Source organism: Cajanus cajan, chromosome 3 (assembly GCF_000230855.2).
Source record: "Cajanus cajan strain Asha chromosome 3, NIPB_CcT2T_4, whole genome shotgun sequence".
Taxonomy (NCBI): domain Eukaryota; kingdom Viridiplantae; phylum Streptophyta; class Magnoliopsida; order Fabales; family Fabaceae; genus Cajanus; species Cajanus cajan.
The window spans coordinates 63,030,424-63,050,938 of record NC_138519.1 but is presented as its reverse complement, the minus strand read 5'-3'; the positions used below and the strand labels follow the sequence as shown (position 1 = coordinate 63,050,938).

Sequence of the window (20,515 nt, the reverse complement as noted above, 5' to 3'; positions counted from 1 at the left end):
TGTAAAAGTTTTATGTAATCAACGTTTTTAAAATATGTTTTTTTTAAATTTATATATAAGTTAATTTTAGTTCGCAAAGCAATTTATTTATTTTTTTCTTTTTTTCTTCTCCTTAGTATTTGTGAAGTGATTTATCTAGATATGCACCTAGTTCACAATTTAATATATCTGTTTGACAACAAACATGCTTATAAAGATCCAACCAACCAAGAAAAAGATCTATTGTGTGATATTTGGAGATCCCATGACAAGGTTTAAGATGAAGAGGATGAAGCAAGCTTTACAAGGACTAATTATAAAGACGAAAGCAAGTTTAAATTCAAAGGCTATAGCAAAATGGATTACATTCCTACAAGTTGATGAAGACTTAGGCCCAAATTGAAAACAAACATGACAAACCCAAACTCATTTCTAGAAGAAGCATAAATGAGTTGAAGCTGAAACAGTTTTGGATATTCAATAATTACATAAGTTCATTTTCTTATTTTTATTGTAATTTTTGTATTTTATTTTAATTAAATAAGTTTATATGACTTTACATATTGCATAGGTCAATTTTGAGTGTCATTTGACTTCCTAGTGGAAAATAAATGTTAATAGGAATTGATGGGATTTTAATGTCTAGTGGAGCTTAACGGAATGTTATTACATGTAAGTGATAGGTTGTTTATTTTAGCCTATAAATAGGAGCATCTTGTAAGCATCTAAATCTGATTGAATATTAATCATATTTTGAGTTTCTCACTATGAGAGTTTTTTTTCTTTGTTCTTGGATAAGAACTTGATAATGTTGGTTCTACCGGCAGGTCACGATTAGGGTCACATTTCTTTATTTTGATGACTTTGGTTCTACCAGCGAGTCGTGGTTAGGATCAAGTTCCTTTATTTTCTTTACCTGTTTTCAAGACATTCTTACATTTTAAAAATCCTATCACATGCTCAAATTTATTACAAGATTAGCTAAGAAATTTGATATAAAATAACAAAATGAAAATAAATAAATAAATAAATAAGACAAACAGAATGTTTCAACACAAGGAGCCATTAACTAAGGCATAATCCTAAAATAGGATGTCAAAGCCAAAATTGTGTATTAGCAATATAAGAAAGACACAATTTCCAAAATTGTGCGTTAAGCGTATAATTTTATAATCTTACTCATTTTGAATTTTCTTATAAAAACTTCTAATTGAAGAAAAAAAAAACTCATTCTTATGACAGGAATAATAATTGTTATAATTTTGATAAGTCATTAACCACTACAAAAATTTATGTAATTAGTGGCGGTTTTTTTCTGGCGGTTTCAAAAAATCGCCACAAAATATTATATTTCTGGCAGTTATTTTAACCGCCACAAAAGAATGATATTTTTAGCGGTTTAAAACTGCCACAACCTTTAAATACCTGTTCTACCTTTTCATGTCACACGTGGCAACCACTTAGGAGAGTGGACGCGGTTTTAATAAAAAAAAAGTGAAAAAAATTCCCGCCCCAATTTTTTAACTTCGTTCGTTCACTCTTACTCCCAGACCCTCACTCACTCTCCCACTCACTTAGTCCTAGTCCCTCACTCACTCTCTTTCTTGCTTTCCTTCAATCACATTCTCGGTAAGGCTTTACTTAAGTTTTCGCGCTTTCCTTCAACTTTGAATTTCGCCCTAGGTTTTTATTCCTAATTTGATTCCGCAAACTGAAACCTCTACGTTACTAATGCTAGTGTCATATTTTGCACCTTGTTTGCTCTGCTTTGCGATGTGAAACAATCGAGGAATATGCAATTGAATCAGTTTAATAGTTTTTGCTGTTGTGAGAAGGGCACGTTTCTATTCGATTTTGAGTGTCTCGTAAGAACCATAATAATTTTGATATGTGCATTTCTATGTCTTCGATTCTTCAGTTATATTTACAGTTAGGGTGTGTTTGTAAAAGAGTTACATTCAATGTTTTGTGAATTGGATCAAGTGAAAGTTTGTTGAATACCATCCTGATGATAAACCAAACGCACACTTCTGTTTTATTTTTGAACTTCGCTGAGCTTGTTATTCCTGCTTGCATTAGTTCTGTTTTTCGATAGTTGGTGTTATAATGTGGATGATATTTTGTCACTTGTTTGAACTTCACTGTTGGTGATGCCATTTCTCGTGTAATGTCACGTCTTTTTGTGTTTTGTGAATTTGGTTTGTTAACTTGTTTATTTGTGGAAGGATGGTATAGCTCACTCAGTCTTGTATGCATTTTGCTTTCCCTGTTTGAATTTTTGGCTCTATTCTTTTTATGTTTCCGCGATACCTCAAATTCGAAGGGGTGGCATTTTTGGTTCAGTTCAGGCTTGTAAAATACAATAGGAACTTTTCTGATCATATAAGGCACTGATATTTATTGAAAAGGATAACCTCTCTGAACAACATATACTCTTTTGTACAAATTAATTTTGGTATCATATAAATGATCAAGACTTGCACTAATTCTAATGTGATTTGAGGTTTTCGATGGTTGCTTGGTACTCCTAGTAGTTGTGGAATGAGTGAGAATAATTTAAAAGTATGTTCAATGATGTATTTAAATTGAATGTGCTTAATAGAGTTTTTAACAATTTTGTATTCTAATAGTATAATCGTTAAAAAATTAAATGAGCTTTGCATATTATTTCTATTTCTTTTAATCATATGAAGCGGTTTCTTACATTCGGAGCATCTCTAATATGGAGAGTATCTTAACCAAGTTCTTATAAGATTGGGTTTTTATGTAAGAAAATTAAATGAGAAATGTAAAAAAATATCTTTTACATATACTGATGGATTGCTTTTCAGTTTTTACACTTGCTTGTGGGTGCAGTTCTTGCAAATCATTTTTCTCCCAGCAACTGGCCATTTTTAAGGAAGCAAAACTTGCAAGGTAATCTGTTTGTTTGACATAAATGTAAAAAGAAAAATGTTTGACTTATAATATAATATGCCTTTTAATTTAGTAGTATTTCAATTTTTAAACTGGTGTGATATTTAGCAATTGGTTAAGTTATATATTAAGGATATCTATAACTACTTTCTAGGCATGTTATATGTATAGACATATGGAATTTGTATTATTTAATACACGCAGCTTTCTATTCGTTTATCTGATTATCTCCTTATATGTCAAAATATTTGTGGCACTAAAACTTACAAAGCAAGTATGCATTCATATGATTCTTTTATGATATTGAAGATGTTTATGCTTATGAGACAAAGAATCTACTGATATTGTCACAGCAGGCTCTCAAGTAAGTTTACCTTCAAGGGTTCTTTTAAAGATTGCCTAGATTCATGGACTACAGAAATTGGACTAATTGGCTTAAATAAGTAAATTAATTTACTTATCTAGTTTTTTCTTCTTCTTGAACCTTGTCAGATGGATGTAGTAATGGATAAATCATGGATTGATATGCCAAGGAATACAATAGAATATCTAGATGGATTAAATAAATTCTTAGATTTTTCTTTTGAAAATCGATCTGTCAATGGTGCAATAAGGTGTCCATGTCCTAAATGTCATTTTAGTAAATGGAAAACTAGAGATGTTGTGTTTGACCACTTGATTTGTAAGCAATTTCCAAAAAATTACAAAGTTTGGATATGGCATGGTGAAGCATATGAAACAATGGCATCAAGGGACACTGAAGTAATAGATGAGCCATTCCTAACAAAATCAACTTCATATTCAATAGTTTGATTTGGGCTTCTGTCTGTTTGTGTTTGTGATTGTATAGGTACAAAATTGTAGTCAAAGGGAACTGGACAAAGCATATTTATTAATAATGCTCAATAGTACTGCTATTGAAGCCTTAAAATTCTGTTGCAGAGTCTTGAGCCTGCCATTGTGACTATTGCAGCCAAGACCGTGAACAGGGGCTAAAAAAATTATCCCTGCCACCTATTTTTTGTAGTGTGGTATGTTTTTTTGGGTTTTTTATTTTCCAATTTGTTTATCATAATAAAGGGTTTGAATACCCTTGTTCAAATACTCTTTCATGCAAACATCCACAACCTTTGTTTTATATTTTGCACTAAATTAAATTATATTAATACTTAATTGAAGTTTAATATTTTATGCATATTTTATTAATAAGGATAACATTAAACAATTTGTATTTTATAGGATGAAGGGAGTGGACATGACATGCCAACACCACAAGGAGGATCTTCATTAGATAGTAATGTTCATGGAGTTTGACATTATTATTGTTTTTTTTAGACATGAGATGAACTCATGAATTTGAACCTATGTTTTTATATTTGAAGCAATATTAATTTTGGGACAATTTACATATTTTACTTTTGAGCATTGATCATGAATTTGATTTTGAGTATGTTGGATATGTTTTAAAATTGATGGATGTTAATGTCTTAATAATAAAAAAATATGTCATGCTAGACCCATGACTAGATGTTGGCTTGATTTTTTTTTATAATGTTAAAAATTGTTAATTTAATGTATCTTTAAGTAATTATATTTGAACAAGAAACATACAAAACACATAAATATTATTATAATTATAGGTATAATTTATTAAAATAAGTGATCCTAGAATTTGACAAGTAAAATTTTTATTTATAAGTTACTTGAATTAAATAACAATATAATATAGTCATTATTAATTTTTAATGATTAATATGGTTAGTGATAATTTTAAATAATAATTTGATAAATGTCTAAAATATACAGAATATTATTTGTCAATTTATAATAAAAATGCGCTTTTAAAATAATTCCAAATATATTTTAAAAAAAAAATTACCGAAAAATAAAGTGTATTTTTGACGATTTAAAATTATTAGAAAATGCGAGAAATGATGAACAAGTCAAACAGAGCTGCAATTTTGTGGCGGTTTTAGACCGCCAGAAAATGTCAAACAAGTCAAACCAAAATGCATTTTGTGGGGGTTTCAAACCGCCAGAAAGAGATTGAATTTTCTGGCGCACAAAACCAGCGTTTACAAAATATCCGCCACAAACGGTTTTTGGCGACCGTAGATCCGGCGGTTATTAATGACGCCGGTAATGCAATTTCTGGCCGTTTTTAACCGCCAGAAACTACCAAAATAACCGCCAGAAATCACACATTTTTTTGTAGTGAACTATAACAATTTCATATATCCTTTTCTCTAGGCTAGTTATCTCGTTGAACATACCACAACTAATATGTTCTAAAGAAATTTTTACACGCAAGTTCAAATCCCTGGACTTCACAAACTTCAACTCTTTCGTCAACAAGAAAGACGTATGATTGATTTTATACTCAAAATGTCAATTGCAACATTAGCCTTTTAAGGATGGTATATCAATTAGAAATCATAGTCTTTCAAGAATTTCATCTATCTTTTTTGTTTCATATGCAACTCTTTCTCTCATCAAATAAACACTTCAAACTCTTATGATATGACAGTGGCGACGACAATAGTGATGACCATTGTGGAGCGATAGCGACGAAATGGTATTGACTATGAAGTGGTGGTGACGTGATGACTTTATAGTGGATGTGGAGGTGACGACGATTGCAATAACAATGATAGATCGAGAAAACTACAATGGTAGCAGATATGAAATAGTTAAAGGTTTTGATAAAAATATATATATATATAAGATTTAACTTTGGCACAAATTAAATGTCATATAAAAGACTACTTTCGTATGATTAATATAACTTTGTAAAGTTTCAAAATTAAGCATTTCTTTTACAAATAAAAATATAATTATTTTCTATCCTATTTATATATCCATTCAATTGTTAAATTTGTGTATCCTACTTCTATGCTATTTATTTTGTTAAAAAAATTATGTCGAACCAATTTAAGTTGAGTAATTTATGTAATAAAATTTTTGATCCACAAATAGTTATAACGATGAGGCAAATAATTTGTTGATAAATAAGTACACTTTGATTCGAGCATATAAGAAAAGCGTTACAGCCTTTAATCGTTGTTGAAGAATCTTGTTACGAGAAGTCAAAGGAAAGACCCATATTATCATAGAATGACTAAAATAACAACACAACAAGAAATGTTAAGGAGTAACAAACCTATATTCAAGGATGTATATGTATTAGTTAAGTGTATGAGAATACAACTTGCAACTCTCTTTTTTAAGAAACAAAATAGTTAACCGGTGTCAAATTAAAATGACAGTAACATTGCAAGACGAAATGATGGTTTATGTGACTATATATAATGTTCAATTCCAATTGATATTCATTGTGCCCATCATCACACACAATTGTCCTTTAAACCTTTCTTGGGTTACAATAGCATCATGAAGATGGTCATCATCTTTTGCATCACCTTTACATGTGGTTTTCTTGGAAATATTATTTCAAATGCCAATCCTCTCTCGTATGAAGCTATATTCAATTTTGGTGATTCTATAAGTGACACCGGAAATGCTGCTACTTACTACCCATCTACGGATGACAACAGCCCTTATGGCTCAACATACTTCAAACATCCATCTGGACGTGCGTCGAATGGACGATTGATCATAGATTTTATAGGTATATGCCATTGGTTGTTTAGATAGCTTAATCAAATTTCCTTAATAGGAAGGGAACATAAACAATGTACTAGAGACTAAAAAAAATACTAACCTATGGTTGTTTCAATTGTAGCTGAGGCATATGGCTTGCCAATGTTGCCAGCATATCTCAATCTCACCAAAGGCCAAGACGTTCGACAAGGGATAAATTTTGCATTTGCTGGTGCAACTGCACTTGATATGGACCATTTCATACAAAAAAGACTCATTCCACCATCGACAAATATTTCGTTGAGTGTTCAACTTGATTGGTTTAAGAAGCTAAAACCTTCCCTTTGCAAAAATAAACAAGGTTTACCAAAATTCCTTTAGTAATGTTTCTTCTATATACATGATTATTTTCCCAATATGGCTTACAAATTTTATTCCATTCTATGATAGAGTGTGATAACTACTTCAAAAATTCATTGTTTCTCGTGGGAGAAATCGGTGGAAATGATATCAACGCGCTTATCTTATCAAACAAAAATATTGTAGAACTTCGTGAAATAGTTCCACTAATTGTTGAAGCAATAATCAATGTCACCACTGTAAGTCATATCAGATTTAAGCATTGAAATGTGACTTCATCTTTTGATTAGAAATATGATTTGGTAGCTCTAGATTGATTAGAAATTCATTTTTGTTTCTATTTATTTGCCAGGAATTAATAGAAGAAGGAGCAGTAGAGATAGTGGTGCCAGGGAACTTCCCAATTGGGTGTAATTTTGCTGTCTTAACAGTGGTGAACAGTGGTAACAAAGATGACTATGATCAATTTGGGTGCTTAGCAACTTATAATGTTTTCATTAAATACTATAATTGGAGGCTCAATCAAGCCCTAGAGACACTACGACAAAAAAACAACCATGTTAAGATAATATATTTTGATTATTACGGTGATGCCAAACGTTTATTTGAAGCACCACAACAATATGGTACCTTGTGATTTTAATTTCTTATATTGGATGACAATTTTATTCTGACTTGTTTATTTCTTATGCTTTATTTATGTACATTAATGATGCAGGATTTTCTTTTGGTAAGAACGACACTTTTAAAGCATGTTGTGGTAAAGGCGAACCTTACAACGTTGATGTACATATATTTTGCGGAAGCCTTGCTTCAATGGTTTGCTCTGACCCTTCAAAACATATAAATTGGGATGGAGCACACTTCACTGAAGCATCTTATAGGCTAATAGCAAAGGGAATTGTTGAGGGTCCTTTTGCAATTCCTTCTCTTAAATCTCCTTCTTTCAAGATAACTTAAAACTGACACAAGAATTAAAGAAAACTTTACTTATTTTGATTAATTCAAAATTAGGATTTATGTTTCTTTTACAAGTTTTTGTACACATAAACCCCAATCAAGCCATATAACTTGAATGGGGATCTGGTGTTGTCATTATTATACTAGTTGTACTCCAAATTACTTATGAAAAGGTTGTTCCTAATTATTGTTTTTTTTCTTAACATTCATCTCCCTCCACGAAATCAATTCTATTTCTATAAAAAAAAAGTTTAAAAATTTGCACCATGATACCATATATTATTATCTTTAACCATGGTGATTAATATTAATTTTTAAATATTTTTAATTACAAATTAACAACTTTATTGAGTTTTGAGAATATACAAAAAAAATATTACGCTATAAATTTAAACTAATTTTATTTTATTTAATGATATCATCTTAAAATATCAACTAATTTAATTGCAATTGTATTTCTAATAAATCATTTTGTTCATGATATCAAGTTCAATTGAAGGGTAATTTACAAAAACACGTTATTTTATAATTGGGATGAGTTAAGCCAAATGGTGTTGACAATTTTTTTAATTAACATGTTTTGCAACAAATTATTTAAGCGGGGCAGTCAACACTCAACCTTGCATTTTTCATGCCATGTAGGTCATTTTTGTTTTTATTTTTGCAAATTTTGAATTTTTAATGTCAAATAGCATCCTTGTAGAAAACACAAGTCTCATTTGATAAATTAAAAATCCAAATGGCATTTGCCTTTTCCACAAGTACACCATGTAGGCACCAATGCGTTGAAATTGCAAATGACATACACGTTTTCTTTTAAAATTAATTTTAAATATTTTTATCCTCATGAATGTCAATGATCATCATGTAACAAAAATGCAATCCTCATATAGGTTTTCAACTGGTAATCTTTTTTTTTTTTTATTTCTAACAATTTTACACCAATGACATGTCTCTAACTACCGCCTGTATTTTCTATTATGATTATCAATGTTGAAAATTTCTCATGGAAATTTCTTTTGAAAAAAATTAAAGTTAATCCACCTATAAATATCGCAAGAACTCGTTTGTGCATTCTAGATCTCATGCGGCTTAAGCTTATGCTTTATTTCTTTTATTATGTTACCCATGAAGTTTTTACTTGTCATATTATATTATGATGTACAAATTACAATACTCAATAGAATTATGATATACAATTTTTCTACTTGTCCTATTACAAAAAAGTTGTTCCTAATTAATATTTTTTTCTTAACTCTCACTCCCTCCATAAAATTGATTATATTTATGTAAAAAGTACAAAAATTTGCATCATGATATCATATATTATTATCTTTAACCATGGTGATTAATATTAATTTTTAAATATTTTTAATTAAAAATTAACTAACTTATCGAGTTTCAAGAATATGAAAAAAAGAACTATGTTGCAAATCTGAACTAATTTTATTTTATTTAATGATATCATCTCAAAATATCAACTCATTCAATTCCAATTGTATTTTTAATGCATGGTTTTGTTCTTGACATCAAGTTCCATTGGAGGGTTGTTTACAAAAACACGTAATTTTTATAAATGGGATGAGTTAAACTAAATGATGTCGACAATTTTCTTAGTTAGCATATTTTACAACAAATTACCAAAATGGGGCAGTCAATGCTGAACCTTGCATTTTCATGCCACGTACATAATTTTTTTTTTTGTTGCTAATTTTGAATTATTAATGTTAAATGGCATCCTTGTAGAAGACACAAGTCTTGTTTGGTAAACTAAACCCAAATGGCAGTTGCCTTTTCCACAATTACGCCATGTAGGCACTCATCTGTTGAAATTGCAAATGATATAAGCATTTTTCTTTAAATATAATTTTTAATAAATTTTGCCCTCGTGGAACGTCAATGATAATCACATAACAAAAATGCAAGCTCCATTTGCATTTTCAACTTGTATTTCTTTTTTTTTTTTAATTTTAACAATTTGACACCAATGACATGTCTCCAACTTTCGCCATCTTTGACACCATTTACCTCATATGTCGTAATACACTAAGTAAAATGAATAGGGAACTTTATCATAAATGTGACACCCTCTACCCCAACATACATATACAATAATTATAAAAATAAAATTCTTTATCATTAAAACCAAATCTCCAACCACATAAGGGTAAAGAGATGGCAATGGAGAATGAACACCTTTTATAAAAGCCATCATTGAATAAAATATAGGCACCCAATCCCTAAGCTAGATGATTTGATGAATGAATTGCATGGGGACAATAACTTTTCAAAATTTTCTTGTGTTGGTGATGCCTTTTTGGCTCCCTCAATACCCCTAACACTTTCATTCAACAAATTGTATACTTAAGGATTGCATAGCTAAGTTTTAGTAGTTTACTTCCCTAATTGTGGTCTCACATCTTTTGAAGGACCAATAGAATGGAATAGCTTCAAGATTTGAGGTCAAATCCTTCTAAAGAAGGAAGGGATGATGGAGGACCATCCTTGGAGCTTCATGTGGGACCCATCAATAAAGTCCATGGCTAGGAGGTTGGAAGAAGATAGGGGAGCTAACACCCCTAGAGACATGCTTCTTGTGGTTAAAGGATATTGATCAATCTCCTAAGCCTTGTTAGCATAGAATTTATCTTTTATGCCTATTTTGCCTTGTCTTTATTTTCCCATTTTACCCTTGTATTTTGGGTATCTTAGACATAGGAATTATCTTACTTATATATCCCATTTTATCCTTGTATTTTGGGGTGCCTTAGTCATAGGATTTATTTTTACTTGTATTTTCCATTTTACCCTTGTATTATGGGGTGCTTTAGATTATAGGATTTTAATTTGTAGCTAAGGTATCTTATTAGGGTAAGAAATAGGCCTAGACGTATTTTTGGTGAACATTGATCTATTTTTGGACTTGGAAAGGCTTAGGCCCAAGAGGAGGGCACCTAGGTTGCATGATCTTATCATGCACCTAGCTGTAGCATAACCAAGCCAAAGATTCCATCTTTGGCCACCAACTAGGCGTCACAAATTAGGGTTGCATGTGACATGAATTTGTGTTACATTTCCATCTCATTTAGCATGGAAATGTGCACACATTTTTGACCTAGCCGCCACCCTAATTGTGTGCTTCCTACCTCACACCCTAATCTATAAATACCCTAGGTATTGCTTCATGTAAGCACTTTGGAAATCAAATATTGAGAGAGCCTTTTTGTGCCTTAATATTTTCCTTAGTCTCCTTGGCTATTTTTGGCCACCACCCTCCCATATCCACCTTGAGAGAAACAACCCTAGAAATAGCCTTCATCACCATGAAGTGAGCCAACCCTAGAGTATCCTTCTCAAGCAATTCCTCAAACACCTTCTACCCAACCTCCAAATCCTTCCATTCCATCATCATCCTCCCTAAAACCTTGTGCCACCTTGAAGAACTTGATCCTTAGAGTAAAAGCGTCCTTCCTTGTTCATCATCTCACATCCATGCAAGCAAGGATGCCATCAAAGTGTTAAGACAAACTAATTTCTTTTTGCAAAAGACTGCAAACATTTATAAACAAAAAACTTTGTTTTTATGAAGATGATTTTGAAAGCGTCAGACAATATTAGAGAAAAAGTCATGATTTTCACAAGAAAGAGTTTGTTCATAAAAGGTTTTTCATCAGAGCTTTTGCAGACATGGTGAAAGCATATAAAAACTTTTAATTCAAAAAAATATTGATTGCAAAATTTGATTAAGTTATGCTCAAGACAAAAGATTTTTAAAACAACATATATTAAAAGGAAGAAAATCTGTGATTCTTTTTTTCTGATCAAAATAAGGGTACTTATGTAATTTTATCTTATCATGATTATTCTGAATTTTTTTTAATAAATTCTGAACATAATAAAAACTCTTTCTCTTTGCTTTATACAAAAGAAAAACCCTTCCTCTTCCTTTCTGCTTTACACATTTACCATCAAATTGCTTGCACTTTGTCTTTCACTCAGAGAAGCAATTATGAATATCTATTTCCTATGTATTGGTTGCAACTTTTCAATGCCAATTGATCTCAACTATCCTCTAATTTTTAAAGCATTTTTCTTTTCAAAACTTCATTCTGATTATCCAGTTTCATCATACTCCCTATTTCTAAAAATACTCTCTCCATATATACATTGTCTACTTTCTGATTTGGGTACTTTTGTACTTCTAATATGAGGATTCACACTTTCTCTATCAATCATAGGAAAACCATTTTTAGGTAAGCTTGTATGAAGTTTTAATTTTAAAGGTTGGTTGTTTCAATGTTGATGTATAGTGAACATATTATTAAAAGTTTTATCCTTTTTACTTTCATCTTCTTTTTAAAGGACATGGCTCAGAGGTTTACATTACGAAAGGACATTGCAGCGAGGAGAATTGACTAGAAGATAAGAGTTCGTATAATAATATTGTGGAGGATGCTAGAGTTTAAGAATTCATTGCAAATAAATTCCTTGGAGATGATTTTGGTGGATAAAGAGGTTTTTTTTCATAAATTATAAAAGTTATAAATTTCATTGTTAGATAGTGTAGTTTTTGTTTTTGCTTCTGTTTGAAATTTTCATCTTCACCAAAAAAAATATGATTAGTAAAGATATTGTTTTCAGAATCAATTACAAAGAGTCAATGATCTTAGTAAAGGCATTGATAAATTTTTCTGCACGTATGTTATTTTTTAGAAGCTAATGTATTTTTTCCATTTATTCTTTTAATTATTTTTACCTGTTATAATTCAAATAATAACCTTATTTTAAATCAAATGAAATTAGTCTACTTCAAATCTTTCAATTTTTTCTTTTTAACCAAATCCTACAACTCAATATCTTTTCTTCAAAAAAAAATTCCTTGGAGATAATTTTGGTGGATGAAGAGGTTTTTTTTTTTCTTCCATTAATTATAATAGTTATAAACTTCATTGTTGGATAGTGTATTTTTTCTCTCTATTCTTTTAATTATTTTTACTTATTATAATTCAAATAATAACCTTATTTTAAATCAAATGAAATTAGTCTGATTCAATTCTTTCAATTTTTATTTTTAACCATATCCTACAACTCAATATTTTTTTTTAAAAAAAATTCCTTGGAGATGATTTTCTTGGATGAAGAGGTTTTTTCTTCTTCCATAAATTATAACAGTTATAAATTTTATTGTTGGATAGTGTAGTTTTTGTTTTTGCTTCTGTTTGAAATTTTCATCTTCACAAAAAAAAAATGATTAGTAAAGATATTGTTTTCAGAGTCAATTACAATGAGTTAATAATCTTAGTAAAGACATTGATAATTTTTTCTGCACGCATGTTATTTTTTAGAAGCTAATGTAATTTTTTCCGTTTATTCTTTTAATTATTTACACCTATTATAATTCATATAATAACCTTATTTTAAAACAAATGAAATTATTCTGATTCAAATCTTTCAATTTTTCTCTTTAACCAAATCCTACAACTCAATGCCTTTAAAAAAAATTCCTTGGAGATGATTTTGGTGGATGAAGAGGTTTTTTTTCCATAAATTATAACAGTTATAAATTTCATTGTTGGATAATGTAGTTTTTGTTTGTGCTTCTGTTTGAAATTTTCATCTTCACAAAAAAAATATGATTAGCAAAGATATTATTTTCAGAATCAATTACAATGAGTCAATGATCTTAGTAAAGACATTGATAAATTTTTCTGCACATATGATATTTTTTTAGAAGATAATGTATTTTTTCCCTTTATTCTTTTAATTATTTTTACCAATTATAATTCAAATAATAACCTTATTTTAAAACAAATGAAATTAGTCTGATTCAAATCTTTCAATTTTTTTTAACCAAATCCTACAACTCAATATCTTTTTTTAAAAAAACTTACCGTCACTTTTGTGTGTACAAATCATTTTGTTTAAGGCTAATTACTATAGTAGTTATGTTGTATTCTTGCATTTTTAATTGATGAATTTCTATGTAGTGTTGCTAGATTTTTCCAATTTGACCTTTCTATTTTGCTGCCAACTCATTACATGTCCTTCACTTCAATTTTTTCTTATTCGATTCAATTAAGATGTGAAATAATGTTTTTAATCAATTTGTTCCTGTTGTGTTTTTGACTTTCTACCTATTCTACATTTTTAGTCTTAAACTTTTCGTAGCTTCGTAACTTTATCATATTTCCTTGCATTTGAGATAATAGTTGTATTGATTTATGCATTTCCTTTAGAATAAATGAGAATATAAGTGATGTTTCATAAGTTATTATGTTGTATTTATTTAGGGAGTATTTTGTTTGTTTATTGTGTTATTATTAAATGTTACATTTATTTTAAATTTCTGTTTTATGTTTTCAGTTTCATTTCAAAGGCCAAATAATCTCTGTTATTTGGTTTTCAATTATATGTGATGCATCAACTTCTTATTCAATTTTAATTTAATGTCTAATTTCAAAATATTTAATAATCAGGATGGAAGGATTCATGCATATGTTAAAAAAAAATTCTTGAAAAATTTCAAAGATTGTTGAAGGAAAGGCGTACTTATGTAATAGAGAATTTGTTAGTTGCTGAAAATCGAATGATGTTTAAAACAACCACCCGCGAATTTAAGCTTGAGTTTATACAAAACATCAAAATTGCTGAAGTTTAGGTTGAAAATATTTCTTTACATTCGTTCACATTTGTACCATTCCCTGATATACTTGCAGGATCAAATGAGTTTGTGTTAATGGGTAAGTTGTTATTCAACATGTTGTTTTGATGAACTATTTATGCTTAAATGTTATAGTCTTATTAAATAGTTTAATTTATATTTAAATTTCAATTTAGGTGTAATTGGTCATGTCATACAGCAATATGACCTTAAGGAATCCGATAAAGGTGGGAAAACAAGTAAACTTATGGAGGTGGTGCTTGAAGATTTGGAGTAAGTTTTTTATATTATATTTTCTTTAGTGAATTTTCCCTTAATTACAATGCATTTAATTGATTGTATGTATCTTATAAATGATGCTACTCATTGTAGTCATTTGTTTCATTTTATAAGTACAACATAGCATTATCTTTAAAATATTTGTATTCATTGTAGGAGTAACAAACTTATGTGTACTTCGTGGGATGAATTTGTTGCTACAATGGATGAATTCTTTTCAAAAAAACACAAGTAACTATGTTGTAATTGTTATATTACAACTATGCAAGCGGAATGTTTTCAATGGTATGCATTCTAAAACTAATCTTTTTTTATGTTTTCAATTTTTATATAAAACATAGATAACCAACTTATTTGCTTTAATTTTTTTAAGGGAAAAAGGGTATCTCTAATTCTTACAACGGTATCAAACTTCTCATTAATCCGAACATTAAGCATGATTTGAAGTATAGAGAAAGGTCACATTTTCTTTAACTTGAAAAACTATTTAATGCATGGTCAATTTTTTTAATGTTGCATAAGAAGTACTCTGGTATTTAAGTGTTTTGATTTTTTTTCATAGGTTGAACAAATGTGATTCTACTATGAGTCATGGTGTTAGTCATACTTCTATGGGTGATGATTTCTTGCAAACGCAGCGAATGACAATTTCTGATATTGTTGATTGTGTTCAAGTTTTGTTATTTTTAAATATTATTTTTTTGCAAATTTTAATAAGTACATTTAATCATTAAATTTATTCTTTCTGATATATATTAAACCCTTATTATTATGTAATTAGCCATGCTACTGCACTGTTCTGGAAAGATTATAGAAATTGATGAGCACAAAGATTGACATTATCACTACTACAAGATGCATATTCTACATCGGTTCTCTAAAGTCATCTACATCGGTTCTAAAACCCTTATTTGCTGAAGGGGACCAACACAACCCAGCAGCTCAAATTGTTGTCTCCTCTGATGCCATAATTCTTCTAATATAGACCCAGCAAAACGCAAAAACATATATACAAAGTAGTGTAGTTGAAAAGACAAACATGAAGAAGAACCGGTAGTTACGCTGCATAACAATCATGCAAGCAATTAGGATATACATACATATTCAAGAATGACACGTAGCAAATGATAACTGAAAAGTAATCAGAACAAAAGAAATAATGAAAATGAAGAATTCATCAAGAATGAACAAAAATTCAAGCTGCAAACTGAAAAGAAAACTAAGCCCCCTATATTAAGGAATCAACTTTATAGCTAGATTATATGATGCATTACCAACTATAATAACTTAAAAGCAAAATAACACTTAAAACTAAAAAAAGCTGGACTGAATTTATTTATGTAAATCAAGAACTGCATTATTAGTAAAGTTGGCATTTGGTCCACTATTATTGCTTAATTAAAGCGTTAAATTTACTTAATTTTTAACATATACTGTAAGTTTATAACATAGTTATAAATATTTCAGCACCTATTAATTAAACTTTTTCTACAACATAATTATCATTAAAACAATATAGTTCAAGTTATGCAAGGACAAGCTCAATTCAACCACTCAAAGGACTCAAGTTTGGTTTAACAAAAAAATACTTCCGGTTCACAAATGGCTCCAAAATACACTTTTAATGAACAAGGTCTGAATCATTTAGATGATACATATATGATACACTGTGATATTAAACAAGTGAATTCAAATTAAAGGTTGGACCAATGTAAGACTAAAGCAAACCTTTCTTTGATTTGAAAAAGGTTCTAATATTAATACAATGTAAAGTGCATAAAAAACCTCATATCCAATTGCTCAAAGAGTAATACCTTTGCTTCATTGGCATCCTTGCATTGTAAACTGAAATCCATTGTGTAGCAGGAACCCCCAAACGAACCTTCTTTTTGGGCTGTGAATCATCCTCTTCCTCAATATTCAATCTACCCCTCTTCTGACTAACCTGGTAAATTTTGTTTGAGGGAACAAGGTACCAACATGAACACAAAGACCAAAAACATAATAATAAAAATAGTCAAGGTTGCCATATGCCCTACTATCAGTTTTAAAGCAGTTCTGATATATGCCCCATTATTTATTATATATATATATATGTGCAACAAATTTAAAGCTTAATAATAAGATTTAGCATGAGGGTGGGTGCCACAATACATGAAAACATCCAAAATAGTATATCAGTATATTTAGAGTATCTTAGATGATCTTAGTATTAGTTCCCATGTTCTATTATATTACCATGATTGATTTTCATATTAAATAATATTTCAAGAGTCATTTTCCTCAATTTTATTAAGATTATGGCCTAGCATTAGTGAAAATTTATATTTTGTATCACATTTTAACACATCATATCAAATCAAATCTAATAGTACAAGATTAAGTTTCCTAAAATAGAGCATGCAGCTAAGGGAGTAAGAGGAAATCCTATTTGTAAATGGGAAAAAATTCCTGACTGTTTCTGTACAATTTCTATATATATCATTCAGAAAAAGTTATAATCCAAAATCACATGATAATATTACCTTTTGAGCACCTTCAGTATTAATAGGCCTCAATGCAGGATTGGGCCTAAGCATACCATCAAATAAAGATATAAGCTTGGAATAGTTAGGTTCTTCATCAAATTTCATGTTCACTACAATCTCAAGGAACTGTCTAAAAGGAGCAGGGCAGAAACAGCATAGCATCTCAGGAGATGTTCCCATCTTCTTTTTGCAAACAAGGAAGGATTTATTATCACCCTAAAAAGAAGGTAAAATCAAATTAACATTCAGAACACAAGAACGAACCGAAACAACTCTTATAATTATCAATTAATCCCATCAAAAACATTCTCATCTCAAAATCAAGCAAGACAGACTATATGTCTACAATTCAACCTAAAACACAATCAAAAACAAGTTCAAAATGCAGAAACATTAAAGTAGCTAAAACCAACTTAAACAATAGCATTGGCAGCACTAGCAATCCTGGGCCACAGATCAACACACTCCTTCCCAATTGGACCAGTAATAGCAGAACCTACAATTACAAGACAAACACAACACACGAAACAAGTAACATTACAATCCAATTTCACACTAAGAAAACCAACCAAACAAAACCCTAAACAAGCAAACTCAATCAATAATTGAAACCAGGCATTGACAAGAGATATCACGTACCTTTCATTTCACCTTTGGGATTCACAATCACACTAGCATTATCTACACAAACGAAAACCACAATCTCAGAAACAGTTCCAAAACACAAATAATTTTACAGAGGAAGGGAAAGAAAGAGTGATATACCTTCGAAGTACATGTAGACTACGTCCTTTCGGCGCCAAGGCTTGCGCTGATGGATGATAACGGCAGACAAAACCTTCTTACGGAGATCAGGTTTTCCCTTCTTGACGGTGGCCATAACCATGTCTACGACGCACGCCGACGGAAACCGGTTCAACCTTCCCTTGATCCCCTTCACCGATATGATGTAGAGGTTCTTCGCGTCGGTATTGTCAGTGCAGTTCACCGTCATCGCCACTGGAAAAATTTCCTACTCGTATATTAACCTAATAAGGTTGTCCTTGGTTAAGCTGAGCGCCTGAAACGCTATGTAGGCCTTTTCAATGGCGAAGGCTCGGAGTGGAGGACGTGGAGGTGGTGGTTGAGGAGGAGGAGGCCTTCCGCGAGGAGAACGGTTTTGGGTGTGGTAGGAGGCTGACATCGTTGAAAGGGTATTGTGCCTTTGAGGGTGATATTAGGGTTTCATTTCTACATCGGTCCTAAGAAAAACTGATGTAGAACAATTCTCAAATTTCATTTTTACATCGGTCAATCATAGACCCGATGTAGAATTTCTCATATTTACATCGTTTGTCTTCTCAACCGATGTAAATATGTTTGTATTTTCTATTTATTTACAAGTTTGTCACCGCGTTTATAATTTACATCGGTTCTACCAGAACCGATGTAAATATGGCGATGTTAAACAGTGTTTTTGTAGTAGTGTATAATTCATGCAACAAATGTGCGAAAAAAGTTATCAGTCTTGGAAGCAAGTATTTTTGTGAACATTGTGAGAAGATTGTTGTTAGAGTCACTAGGTATAATTTGAAACTTATGTATTTTTCTATCAACGTAGACAATTTCCAATAAATGTCTCCTTTGCCATGACAATAAATAAAAGCCAAGGAAAATCATTGAAGCATGTTGCCATCTATCTTCCACAATCTATTTTCTCACATTGCCAATTATATGTCGCAATATCTCGAGTCACATCTCGCAATGATTTGAAAATTCTTATTTGTGACGATGAGGTAAATGGTTCAACATCGACTACTAATATAGTTTATAAAGAAGTCTTTCAGACTCTGACATAGGTAACTTGCATTTTTTTTATAATATTATAAAAGGAAAACATATATACTTTAATTCTAATTTTACCAATTTTTCAGGTATTTCACCAAGTTTATTTTTCACAATGGATGTGTTCAGAAGTCATTACATAATTACTATATAAGGTAAAAATTTATTTATTTTTTCTTTCTATTTGAATTACTACATCTTTATAACACTTTAATATTACACCTCTTATAAGTTAATTATAAGGTTTTTTTTCAGGTTAATGCATTAGCTCGTATTTTAGATGTTGATGTTTTTGAAGCCGAGACACAATGCAATTTAGTTTTCCTAATACTTCATATTATCATGTTTTCCATCATTTATCGTTGTCATTTTATTTGTATATTTAGATTTTTTTTTTCATGTTACATTAAGTTTAATTAATTTTCACAAATTTTATATATTAATTATTAAAATAAAATTTATTGACTATAATAATTTATTTTCTGTGCAACGCACGGGCACAAGTCTAGTATATATATATATATATATATATATATATATATATATATATATATATTAGAACAAAAATATATATCAAAGCAAAGCATATAATATGTATCAAAGCAAAAATGTATATTAGAGCATAACATTATAAATATGAGAAAATTAGTAAACAAAATAAGATATACTCCCCTGAGAATATGCATAAATAAAACATCATAAAGACTTGTTTATCCGAAAAAAATATGTTCAAAGCATAAAGAGTATGAAATATCTAAAGAAAAATATAATTTCTAAAAAAATAAATTTTTCAAACACTTAGAAATTTCTACCATTCCTTTTGACACTAGCAAAAGTTAGGCCAAAACTAATTGTCTTCATCCGAGTTGATCTCCATGTTGAGTTTGGTAAGCAACTTCTGAAACTTGTGTTCATAACGTACATGCCTATGAAGGGATGTGTAAAGAGCTCGGACAAGGAAGCCAATGATGATAGTCAAAGTATGCTCGCGATCACATTGTGATGCTTTAGGCACTAGTGTGGTTGGTTCCAGTTCAATTGAATGAAGTGCATTAAACAAAGTCTGAAGGTGAGAATAAACAAAAATAATATTCACAGGTAAAAAAATATGAAACATAAAATTAAAAGGAGTAAGATAATAGCAAACACGATATGGTTGGTAGTGAGCATTGATAGTAGTTAGACTAGTGAAGGTAGGAGCTAAAGTTTGATGGTAGCATCATCCCATGGAGTGAATAGAATACTCCATATCTATGTTGGAAGCACTTCACTAATGGCAATGAGCATATCTCATGTTTTTTGTATCCTTGATATATTAATCCTTCCTCTCCTTCTTTCCACAAATAAAGTGCAGGGCAACCTTGGGTCTGGAATCAGCAATGGAGAAGTTAGTCCAAGGTCAAATCAT

General features: G+C 30.3%; 3 protein-coding genes across 3 annotated transcripts; 1 reads left to right on the top strand and 2 right to left on the bottom strand.

Moving 5' to 3' along the window:
• The first annotated feature begins 6,285 nt into the window (after positions 1-6,285).
• LOC145956386 (GDSL esterase/lipase At5g45910-like) lies at positions 6,286-15,592 on the top strand. Its single transcript, XM_083071978.1, has 9 exons — positions 6,286-6,523; positions 6,638-6,856; positions 6,946-7,094; positions 7,208-7,481; positions 7,574-7,765; positions 14,532-14,555; positions 14,653-14,749; positions 15,318-15,429; positions 15,563-15,592. Exons 1-9 carry the CDS (start codon positions 6,286-6,288, stop codon positions 15,590-15,592), a joined length of 1,335 nt encoding a protein of 444 aa, XP_082928104.1.
• An 869-nt stretch (positions 15,593-16,461) lies between these two features.
• LOC145955831 (casein kinase 1-like protein HD16) lies at positions 16,462-17,509 on the bottom strand. Its single transcript, XM_083071047.1, has 2 exons — positions 17,281-17,509; positions 16,462-16,700 (listed from the first exon to the last, which is right to left on the bottom strand). Exons 1-2 carry the CDS (start codon positions 17,461-17,463, stop codon positions 16,542-16,544), a joined length of 342 nt encoding a protein of 113 aa, XP_082927173.1. The 5' UTR covers positions 17,464-17,509; the 3' UTR covers positions 16,462-16,541.
• A 35-nt stretch (positions 17,510-17,544) lies between these two features.
• On the bottom strand, positions 17,545-18,888 carry LOC145955832 (large ribosomal subunit protein uL14x/uL14z/uL14y-like). Its single transcript, XM_083071048.1, has 3 exons — positions 18,049-18,888; positions 17,923-17,964; positions 17,545-17,779 (listed from the first exon to the last, which is right to left on the bottom strand). The coding sequence occupies exons 1-3, from the start codon at positions 18,275-18,277 to the stop codon at positions 17,697-17,699; spliced, it is 354 nt and encodes a 117-aa protein (XP_082927174.1). The 5' UTR covers positions 18,278-18,888; the 3' UTR covers positions 17,545-17,696.
• Between the last annotated feature and the right edge of the window lie 1,627 nt (positions 18,889-20,515).

Bases quoted from the DNA above. Each gene is read 5' to 3' on its own strand.
- LOC145955832 (XM_083071048.1), bottom strand. From the start codon at position 18,277: ATGACGGTGAACTGCACTGACAATACCGACGCGAAGAACCTCTACATC. The intron at 17,965-18,048 runs GTATATCACTCT...TCGTTTGTGTAG, and splicing joins AGTCTACATGTACTTCGAAG to ATAATGCTAGTGTGATTGTG. The intron at 17,780-17,922 runs GTACGTGATATC...TTGTAATTGTAG, and splicing joins TCCCAAAGGTGAAATGAAAG to GTTCTGCTATTACTGGTCCA.
- LOC145955831 (XM_083071047.1), bottom strand. From the start codon at position 17,463: ATGGGAACATCTCCTGAGATGCTATGCTGTTTCTGCCCTGCTCCTTTT. The intron at 16,701-17,280 runs GTAATATTATCA...AAAATTTACCAG, and splicing joins ATACTGAAGGTGCTCAAAAG to GTTAGTCAGAAGAGGGGTAG.
- LOC145956386 (XM_083071978.1), top strand. From the start codon at position 6,286: ATGAAGATGGTCATCATCTTTTGCATCACCTTTACATGTGGTTTTCTT. The intron at 6,857-6,945 runs GTTTACCAAAAT...ATTCTATGATAG, and splicing joins CCTTTGCAAAAATAAACAAG to AGTGTGATAACTACTTCAAA. The intron at 7,095-7,207 runs GTAAGTCATATC...TTTATTTGCCAG, and splicing joins CAATAATCAATGTCACCACT to GAATTAATAGAAGAAGGAGC.